Genomic DNA, 11,380 nt, shown 5'->3' on the forward strand with positions numbered 1-11,380 from the left:
AGCGGGTTTTTTAATGACTGGCTAAACATATTATCAGACCTATGTTATACATACTCCCCCCTAATTTTTCTCCTTATGCCAAAAAATCAAGGAGCCACTCAAGGGAGTTATTACCTCCAGAAGACAATGCAGCAGCTCTGCAGGAGCAGAAAAGTCAATAATGATCTTTTATAGGTCAGAGAGTAACACCCTCTGGAGAAGGATGCTGCTATGCATGCATGGAGGGAGGGAGAGAGGGAGAGAGAGACTGTGTGTGTGTGTGCGCGCGCGCGCGCGTGAGCGCGTGTGTGCGCGTATGCACGTGTGTGTAATTTTGAGAGAGAGAGAGAGAGAGAGAGAGTGTGTGTGTGTGTGTGTGTGTGTTTGTGTCATTTTGAGAGTATGCCCCAGATTTTAATCAGCTAAGAGGTTAGGAACTTCTTATACCTGGTTAGGAAGAGGAAAGGAGTGGTTATTGCAGAAACAGAACTGAGAAACAGAATTTCTTCTTAGTTTTCAGACTAATATGTGACGTTCACTAATACTGGAGGAAAAGACCACAAACAAAAATAAACAATCTATAAATTTTATAGTAAAGCCATTTGCTGAGCTGTGGTTAGGTCAGAAGACAAGAGTGAAATCCACTTCTCAGTTTTTAAATTCACCTTACAGAAGAACAAGGATAGCATTCCTGTTCATGTCAAAGACAGCCCCACAAGTCAAAGGCAACAGCAGAGTAGAAATACACAGAAGTGACCTATAGGGAACCTGCTCAAGAGAATGATACGGTGGGGCACATGCAGGAATGTGTCCAGAAGAAACGTAAGGCGGCTTCACTTGCCACTCCCGGATCAGGCCTTCTTCTGATTTACATTTGCAAACCAAGCTGGTAGGCCTAATACTATCAGACATACTTTCAGACCCCGACAGTGACCAATTGCAGTGACTGGCTTAAAAGAGCCTCCGCGGTGTGGAGAAAAAAGTCTGCCATGACCTGGAGCTCCAGCTATAAAGCAGCCACGTGCTTCCGCAGGAACTGTCTAGGACAATACTCTACATACTCTCGATGTGTCCACTGTGGGAGTGGAAAAGCAGTTCTTCTCTTGCATTTCTAACCCTGATGCTCTTTGAAACAAAATTAAACACATTGGGCGCTCAAACCGCTGAATGTATTCTGCTGAGGAACGTCTTTTGAAGGTAACCAAGAAAAAGACAATGATAGAGTGAGCCCCAGCACGCTTCATCTGAGGTCAGGCCGCATTTAAGTGCCCTCATCACACTCCTCTTTATTTCCAAATTAAATTAAAAAAATACACACGGATTTGGGACACCTATGAGTGTCTTCCACATCTTCCTCTAATTACCCTGGCCTCTCATTTACAGTCAGATGACATGACCCAGGAGCACACGCAGGGTTAGCCAACTGTGTAAGCGACACGGGGCTGAGGATGACAGAGCGTCTTCTCTTTCAAGCTAGCTCGTCACTCTGTTACCCACTTCTGAACACACTCCGCGTCTGACACGAAGGGGCACCCTGGCAAATTGGGAACTGCTCCACTCCTCCAAACTCCTAGCAGAGGGTTGGAAAGGCGCTAATGTGGGCCAACCCATCCAGGCAGCCAAGCATTCACAGTCAATTTGTGAATTATTCGCTCTCTGGGCATATGCACTACACCAGACAGTCTTCATCATTAAAGTTTTCCCTCCTGCCCTGGCTTTAGCTTACTTCTTTAGCTTCTACGAGAAACAAGGAAAAAGAGTGAATAGGAAAAGCGATACACAACACCCCAAAAGGACATGAATATAATGTGACAAAGCCATCCAGGCAGGGGACTAAATGTTTACTTACTCCGTGCAGATTTTGTTTTGTTTGTAAAACTTGTGTCGTGTGGCAAACAACCGAGAAATGTACTTGGCATTTTCGATATCATCCTTGGAAAAGAAGACACAGAGAAAAAAGAAAATCAACATTTGTTGGATTACACATTTCACTAAAATTCTTCTGAGGAGGGGCACATCCCTTCCAACCTTCATCTCAAGCACAAACCAACACATGGGCCAGCAAGTCAACCAGCCTGCTGAATTTCGGCAGCAGCTATGCGTACAAAGCCTACCAAAGAGTGGCGGAGCACGCTGTCTGCTAAGGAATCCCTAGGTCCAGAGTGCTGGGGTTACACTGATGAACCGGCATGCCTTTATGTAATTCCCAACCAAGTGCTTTCAAAATAAATAACTGAATCAAGGCAGAGCGTAGAATAAACATCAGACCTCATTAAATTGGAGGCAGTGAGATGCCTTGGCTCTTGAGGAGGCACTCAACAGAAGGTCAATGGCTCAGCTTACTTCAGATTAAGCTTGGGCCACAATGGGAAAGAAAACTCAGGTCCGCCAGCAAAAGCAAATGCAATGCAATAGAATCAGGGGTCACTAGAGGAGGGCTGTAACTAGAGTGCCAGACAACGTGATCCATCACACATAAGGCAGGTGGAGGGACCGGGGTCCTAGAGTCAAAAGTCAGCTTGGAAACCTAGTATTTTATTTTTTGAGATGGAGTCTAGCTCTGTTGCCCAGGCTGGAGTGTAGTGGCATGATCTCGGCTCATTGTAATTTCTGCCTCCGGGGTTCAAGAGATTCTCCTGCCTCAGCCTCCTGGTACTACAGGTGCCCGCCACCATGCTCGGCTAATTTTTGTATTTTTATTAGGGATGGGGTTTCACCGTATTGGCCAGGCTGGTCTTGAACTCCTGACCTCAAGTGATCCACCGGCCTCGGCCTCCCAAAGTGTTGGGATTTCAGGCATGAGCCACCATGCCTGGCCGGAAATCTGGTATTTCAAACATGGGTATTTCAGCACCACTATTTTGAAATGAGTAATGATAGCATTGAGCAAGTACTAGAGAGCATCTCTTCAAGAGAATATTTATTATCTCAAGATAAGGAGAGCCAGGAAAGGACATGAGGAGTTGAAAAGTCCAAAAGCCAATGTCTTGTCAGCCCCTGCCTCTGTTTGTCTGTTTTGCTTACCGTGTGAAAGAGGGCAGTCTCTTCTTTATTGAGGAGCTCCACTAGAATGGTCGACTTGTTATGAGTGATATTCCCCATGTCATTCCACCTGGTCAAAAGGAATGTCACTGTGTTTTACCCAAAGATGTTCCAGGCATTTATGATACACCATAGGAGGGTTGTTTGTTGCTATCGGATCTCATTTTATAAATTACGATTTAACCATTTTTAAGTGTAATGTTCTTTCAAAGGGGAAAAGTAAAGAAAATGCAACATGTATCCATTCAGATAGCTAAAAACTCTACATAAAGTATGTCTAGATATTGCTGTTTATAAAGTATAGTATTCTTTGTGACTAGCAATGAGGAGAATCTGCAAGGGACTTTTGCTGCCCCCATCCCATTTTTTTCACATTTCCAAAGTAACAAAACATTTCCCATGACCTCCACTTTTTAGTGATGGAGGAGCATATATTATTAAAAAGTCACGTGTTTCTGGGAACCTAAACAGAAGAATCCACATATTCTGTATTAATATGCACTGCAGATTCATGATGCCACCTAAGAAAAGATGACTAGGGACTGTTTAATGTGCCTATGCTTTTGGGATCTAATACACACACACACACACACACACACACACACACACACACACACATACACACACACACACAGAGTTTCCTAAGGACTGTTTAATATGCCTACACTTTTGGGATCACACACACACACATACAGTTTCTTAGGGAATGTTTAATGTGCCTATGCTTTGGAATCTAACACATACAAACACACACACACACACACAGTTTCCTAGGGACTGTTTAATATAACTACGCTTTTGGAATCTAACACGCACATACACACACACAGAGTGTTTCCTTTCCTGTCTTCATGGAGACCTTATCTGAAATGAAAATAAGCACCAGATGGGGAAAGATAAGCCGCCGCTTCCCATCCTACTTGGAACCAGTTTCTAACCATCTTTAACCACTACCTACCCTTCACCCGGTGCCCCAACCTATAATTCCCTGCCACTGCTTTTTTACTCATATGCACCTGCTCATTATACTTCCACCATCCTCTGTTTGGATAACAAGTTTGAGACTCAGCTCTGGGAGTCACCTTCTCTAGGAATCCCTTCCTCATTCCCCACTACCCACAGGAGACAAGAGCCCGCTGTGGTCCTCTACCGGTCACCACGTTGCATTATAATTTTTATTTCTGTGACGAGATCTCTAATGAGACCAAGTAGACCACAGGCCCCATATCCAGTGCAGGGATTCTGCCTTCTTCATTTCTGTGTTCCAAGCACTGAATTGAGTACCAGGCACAGGGCACTTAATAAATGTTTGCTAGAAGAATAAAAAGCGATAATATTGCCTTTCAGCTGTATACTCCGATTCTTACAACAACTCTCTACGGCAACTCTCTATTTTTGCTCCTGCTTTTAAAATGAGGCAATTCAGACACAAATAAGTATCTGACTTAGCACATTTCCTCTGTACCTCAGGGATAGATGAGTTCTTTACCTGTAGTTCCCAGACTTTCCTCCAGTCCTCATTCCCTTGTATCAGTAACAAATGTTTTTAGGTACGTCTGCTGGGGCAATACTCTCTACAAGTGCTGCACCCAGCTTGCTTCACAACCTACAGTTCTATCAGATTACATCTACGTGGACTCATAGCTACATGCTCCTTAGTGAAGGTCTCTAGAGATAAGAGATATTTGGTTTCTTCTGGCTTCATTCCTTCAAATCAACTGCTGAAATCCTAGATATACTCAGAGCCCCACCACATGACTTCAGCTAGTGGTATAATTAACATGACACTATAGTAGATGTGAATTCTTGTCTTGTAGTGGTTTCAAGATAAATGAAAAAGTCTGGAAGCAGTTCCTAAGGAAACTAAGCAAAACCTGTGAGTGGCTTATGCTCATAAAATTTCCAAATTGCAATTTTCTTCTATTTCACTTCAAAAGCCAGTGTGCACGACTTGTTTACTTCTCTGCTGTAGGTTCAAAGAGAAACTGAAACATCAGTTTAACTATGGAGAACTGGTAGGCCAAAATGCCTGGATAGCTTTGAATGGGTATAAAAATTTATAGTTACAACTCTGCACATATTTACATATTTTCCTCAATAAATTCATACTTTGTGGCAGGTATATGAAGCTGACACTAAGACCAAAAGTCCAAAAGTTTATCTTATATCCTGAAAGATCTCTCTTGTCATTCCTGCTTCAAAAATGTCTCTATTCAGAGAGCAAGAGAATATCAAAAAAACAATGGCAGATTGGGGATCTAGGAAAATAAAAGCCAATCAGGAAGCTTTTGGGTAGAAAACTGTCTCAAAGTGACCTACAGTAGCTGCTGATCCAAAGAGTATATAGCCAATCAAGAGTCACTTCCAGAAGGTGGGCCATGCGTGCCTCCAAGGGCTATCTTTGATCATGTGCCCTGGATACACAGATCCGCCTATCAGACACACATACAAGAAAGCTGTTCTTCCAATCACAGGCCATGTTGCCTTGTAAATGAAAGCCAGAACAGCTTTTCAGGGCACCAATACAAAGCAAGCATACTGACATGAAATGCAGCAGGAGACGTCTGCATCTCTATACTGGTACCAGGCCTGATAAGTGGAAAAGAGGACTGACGTGTCAAAATAATTAAAAGTACCAAAGCCCTCTAATTCATCATAATAGATTGCATTTTCAAAACATGTTTTTAAAAATAATTACCTTTTGTTCACATAAAAATCAGTTTGCACTCTATTGGCACATGTGGTGGTGAGGCACAGAATGCAGAACAATGGAAAGAAGTGTTTAAATTTAATGACTGACTGGAGAGTCAGTTTCCAGCCAGACTCAGGAAGTTTAGTTTCACTCTTCTAACTCAATAGGGTTCAACAATGTATTTCCTGGAGTCAGGTGGAAAGGGTTTCTACAAAAAGTGAGATGAATTTAACTGCTTAAATCCTGCAGAGGGCTCACTTTATATGAGCTGAGGAAGGTCAAATCTAATCCAGTTTGGCTCTTAACTCATTTGGATAACCTTAATTAACATGTTAATTTACATTAACATTGGAGTCCCTCAAGGTGAAAAAGAAAAACAAACAAGACTACCTGTATATTACTGCTTGTCTTCCAATTCTGTTCCTCACGAAAATCCCCATAAAGAAAATGCCAAGGTGTACACAGTTTCCATGATTGTCCTGGGTAAGACCAACAAGAGAGACCTGTGATGACCCATGTTCACTGCAACATTATTCACAATAGCTAAGATATGGAATCAACCTGAGTGTCCATCCATAGACGAATGGATGAAGAAAATGTGGTACATATACACAAGGAAGAACCATTCAGCCTTAAAACAAAACACAATTGTCATTTGCCACAATACACATGGAATTAGAGAACATAATGCTAAATGAAATAAGCCAGATACAGAAAGACAAATACCACAGGTTCCACTTATATGTGGAATCTAAAAAATGAACTCATAGAAGCAGAGAGTATACTGATGGTTACCAGAGGCTGGGGAATGGCAGGAATGGGGAGATGATGGTCAAAGGAAATAAAGACTTGTTAGACAAGAGGAATAAGTTCAAGATCTCATGGTGACCACAGCATATTTAGTAAAAATGTATTCGTGGGTTTTTTTGTTTTTTTTTTAAACAGGGTCTCACTGTTGCTCAGGGTAGAGCGCAGTGGCACGATTTTGGCTCACTGCAGCCTTCACCTCCTGGGCTCAGACAATCCTCCTATCTCGGGGTCCCACATAGCTGGAACTACAGGCATGTGCCACCATGCCTTTTTTTCTTTCTTTTTTTTTTTTTTTTTTCAGACAGGGTCTTGCCATGCCACCCAGGCTAGTGATCTTCCATCCTCGGCCTCCCAAAGTCTTGGGATTATAGGCGTGAGCCACTGCACCCAGCCATAATATATTGTATTCTTGAAATCACTAAAAGAGTAAATCTTAAGTGCACTCATCACAAGGAAATAAGTATCTGAGGTAATGCATATGTTACTTGGTTGGATTTAGCCACTCCACAATATACATATATTTCAAAACCCACAGGTATCACACCCCATTTCTCACGCACGAGTAGAATGAATCATAGACAACATCAGAGCAGTAAGGCGACCAACTGTGTCGGTGGGGTCAAGTCCTACAGGAACTCACCCACCACACATCCTAGTGGACTATATATAGAACGAAATATTTTTTTTTTCAATTTGTCACAACGCATTTTAAGAGAGAGCCTCTGGATTTTGTCAGATTCATTGGCATTTGGATTTTCTCTTTTATGAACATCTATTAATGTCTTTCATTTTTTAACCTTACCAAAGCTTTTGCTTTTTAAATCGTTAGACATACAATAGTTTGAGAGCTGAATATTCTTCAGGGCTTGTTTAAGGAAGCAAGGAGCAGACCTGTGCCTACCACTTCCTTTGCTGAGAGGCCAAAAGATTCACCTCTTAAAGACTTTGATGTGTCTCTTTGCAGCTACCATGCCCGGCCCTTTCAGTGCAGAACCTCCCATTCCTCAGTGCAGGGGTATTTTTTCAAATAATTACCTTTTACTTCCCTTGTTCACGCTGTTTTCAACTCCCACTGTTCAAACAGTAGACATCCTGGACAGGTCCTCTAACTTTTTTATCTCCCGTCCCCGAGTTTCCATTACTTTGGTTTTTTTTTGGTGAGATTGTCTCAGTTTTACCTTCTAATCTGTCTATTAAGTTGTACATTTCTGATACCATATTTTTAATTTCAGGGTTTATTTTTGTTTTCTAAATGCATCTTTTTTAAGTACCTTATTCCTTCAAGGAGGCAAAAAAAAAAAAAAAAAAAAAAAGTCCTGAGGCTCACTGGATAGTATTTTGAGCAGGGGGTTCTTCTTCCTGTACAATATCTGCGTCTGCTAGTCCACGGCTGTTCTTATGATGTTGGCCTCTGTCTTACCTATTAGGACACTGGGTATGGTGACACTTGACTATCCGTTCGCATTTGAGAATCGGTTGCTAAATGTTGGCTGGGGGCTCTCTAAGCACAGGAGGGGCTTGTGGACTTCACTCGTGGCTGATCTCCTAAGCGCTGTCTTGGGGAACCCCAGATGTCATATTCTTATCTTCAGCCTGGTCTCTTGGTCCAGTCAGGTGCTTCCAATCTCTTGTCTGGGCAAGCATCACCTGGCTGCCTGGGTTCTGAGAGCGGAGTGGGAACTAGACATCTAGTAGATAAACTGTCAGTCCCTGAAATGAAATCCTGCTTTCCCCTGGGGGTAAAAGTGCTGGATCAGCTGATGCTTGGTACTCACTTAGATGGACTGCCTTCTTTCTAAAGCAAGAGTGGGGGCATGCACAACTAGGACTAAGAGGGAAAAGAAGGACTTCTACATTCCCTAGAATACTCGATCCCATTTAAGGCATGAAGAAGACACTTCTCAACTCACCCCCTAAAGCTTACATTCCAATAAGAGTCTTCTAACAGAGAAAGAAAGTACAATCCCTGTTGGTGGCAAAGCAAAAAGAGTGTTGAGAGACAAAGAACCAGCGAAGATGAAACAGAACTGTCCCATAATGGTGATTCTGAGAAGCTGAAACGGTAGGTTACACTACAGAAGGTATAGAGGAGAAAAGAGGATAGGAGGAGTGGAGTTAGAAAGAGAAAGGGGAATTCTGCAGAAACACTTCCCTGGGCACTTTGTGGGTGGATCTGCAGGGATGGGGATAAGGGAAGAGTTATTCACCTGGGGGTGGGGGGGGCAATGGAAAATGCACAGCAGGGGTGCCTCTGGAAGCTACTCTACCCAGCATGCTTGGGACACTGCACTGGTCAAAGCTTAAGGGCTCTAAGTCCAACCTAGCAATAGATAAAGGCTCCAGACTCTGCCTTACCCATTCCAAAAGCACACTTTGCCTTGTCTATGTGCTCTGACAATACAGGAGCGACTCAGGCAGGGGCCACACCTGTATCCGTGGAAGAGGACGGGCAGACTTGTTAGGAAGTGGACTGGTACTCTTCCAGTCTTGAAAATTTTTGAGGAACCATTCATGAAAAAGCCCATGCTAAATTCAAATGTTTTTCCTAGGATATACCATGACACACTTTTTCTTTTGTCAATAAGAACCTATGCCAATCAAGAGACTCCAGTCCCACCCATAGTCCTTCCCTGCATATTTTCTTGTATGCTTTTTCACCTATTGCAGAGCTGACCACATCACCACCCCCACTATTACTGTCGATCCCACGCTCATCCTTGGGTCACCAGAAATCATGCAGTCTTTAGTTGGTCACCTTAGGTATGCACAGATATGTGGGGGGAAAGAGGAAAAACAGGCAGTGCAGCTCAGTTACCCCATCTTGGCAATGAGTCAGAGGTGCCTGTCTTCCAACTCAGAGGAAGGTATTATAACCCTGTTGGTTCCACTAAAGAAAGAACATACTAGAAAGCGCATCAGAACCAACCACAGCAGATTTCACAACAGCCCCTGTTTCCTGCAGTCCAGAATTACTAAAAAACAACACAAGCAAATCGCCACAACAAAACTTCCAACTTCCAGGGACTGAGAAGTCAGTTTTCTAGAAGTGGAGAAAAGTTTACTCTGATTTTTCAATGACCCAAAATATGACTATATATGGGCTGCAGAAATTTAAGTGGGATGCAGATGGCTTCATAAGGCATTACTGCAAGGAAAATGGATTACAACCCTATGAAGGGCAGCTATTAGAGAAGCAAAAGAAAATTAAACAAATCTAAAAAAGAGCCATTTAGCCCTTTCTGAAAGCTGCGGCCACCCCGCTCGATTCCACTTGATGCACACGGGCAGTTCTCATTAAGGCAAATTGCAAACGTGCAACAGAGGGGGAACTGAACACTTATAAAACAGCCAGCGGAGCCAGTCTGGAGTGAAATGTTTGTGCTGAAATTGCAGGCGTCTCCCAAATTGCTGAAATGTGCCAGTTGCTTTAGGTTTCTGATAAATCTCCATTTTTTGTAAAGTAGGTCACCAGAGAGTGGAAAATGAGTTTGGATGATGGGCTCAGCTCTATAAATGACTAGGCTCCATGACCCCCCAACCACACCCACTTCAGGAGGTGGATGTGCTGCAAAGAATGTGATGTGCTGTGGCAGTTTCCTAGGCATAGTTTCCATAAAACACCAAAGGGGCTGGGAACCCACAATGGAGGGCCCTACAGAGCTGGAGAAATAAAATACGATTGTATACAGGAGACATTTCATTCTACCTCACAAACAATTATCCCTGTATTGGCTCAATGAAGAGGAAAAGGGAATAAGAAAACTACTGGCTAGAGTCTTGATTAATGTTACACATGACATTGGCTACTTCTCCTGTCATAGGGCTGGATATCAGCCTTGATACCTCCAAAGTGCTGGATCGACTGATGCTTGGTACTCACTTAAATGGACTGTCTTATTGAGCTCTTATGCTGAGGACCACAGAAAACTTCAACATCTCTTGGTTAAGAAAAAAAATCTGTTTATCTATAATAAATTGGACTTGCCAACTAATGCTGCATAGCAAAAAGAGGGCCAAGCCATTCTGGCCCACTGCTATCAACATTGATTTTCCAAATGCCAGTACTGTTCTGAGAAGGTTAAAACCAACACAGGGCACAGCATATTACCTTTACGGGGAAGATTTCCTGTCCAAATCCATCCAAACGTTCGACTTCATTGATGTACATCAGTTCAGCTTCTGCTGGCAGGATTCCACTAAAATCAAAATTGCATCGAAGGAGGAAATGGTTAAGGACAGCCAGTGGAAGATCCCACCCTCCTGATGGCAAATTCCAGAGCTGTGGTTTAGCTCTAGATTCTGGGAAGAGCAATCATTACCCAACTGTGAGGGTATGGTGCATTACTAAGTAATTCATTAACATCTTCCCCAGTAGCCTTTCACTCAACATGGAATAATATGAGGAAGGTAAAGTATTTAATTAAGAGCCACAGCCCTATAAACATGAAATAATTATTCCAGACATCCCTTTGAATATGCTGCCTGCTTTAAAAAGAAGTTATTTTTCTCCCATCTGGGAGAAATCTTCATTATTTTATTTTTTTAAAAGCAAGAAAAAAGGAAAAGGTTTATTATGAGGATAATACTTTGGGAGTTAAATGGCCATGGCTCACACCTGTAATCCCAGCACTTTGCGAGGCCGAGGCAGACGGATCACTTGAAGTCAGGCGTTCCGAGACCAGCCTGGCCAACACGGTGAAACCCTGTCTCTACTAAAAATACAAAAATTAGCTGGGCGAGGTAGTACATGTGCATGTAATCTCAGCTACTCGAGAGGCTGAGGCACGAGAATTGTTTGAACCGGGAAGCGGAGGTTGCAGTGAACCAAGATCACACCACTGCACTACAGTCTGGGTG

The 11,380-nt window shown here is 42.8% G+C and overlaps 1 protein-coding gene across 1 annotated transcript in view; it reads right to left on the bottom strand.

Moving 5' to 3' along the window:
- Positions 1 to 11,380, bottom strand: part of PTPN14 (protein tyrosine phosphatase non-receptor type 14) — a 193,031-nt gene that overhangs the window by 38,401 nt on the left and 143,250 nt on the right. The window contains exons 7-10 of the mRNA XM_032289222.1: positions 10,632 to 10,719; positions 6,104 to 6,192; positions 3,004 to 3,091; positions 1,829 to 1,911 (exon numbers count right to left, since the gene is read on the bottom strand). Coding sequence (XP_032145113.1) covers positions 1,829 to 1,911; positions 3,004 to 3,091; positions 6,104 to 6,192; positions 10,632 to 10,719 — 348 coding nt within the window. The remainder of the gene's footprint in view (positions 1 to 1,828; positions 1,912 to 3,003; positions 3,092 to 6,103; positions 6,193 to 10,631; positions 10,720 to 11,380) is intronic.

Source organism: Sapajus apella, unplaced genomic scaffold (assembly GCF_009761245.1).
Source record: "Sapajus apella isolate SASKATOON/1434 unplaced genomic scaffold, GSC_monkey_1.0 scaffold22, whole genome shotgun sequence".
NCBI lineage: Eukaryota > Metazoa > Chordata > Mammalia > Primates > Cebidae > Sapajus > Sapajus apella.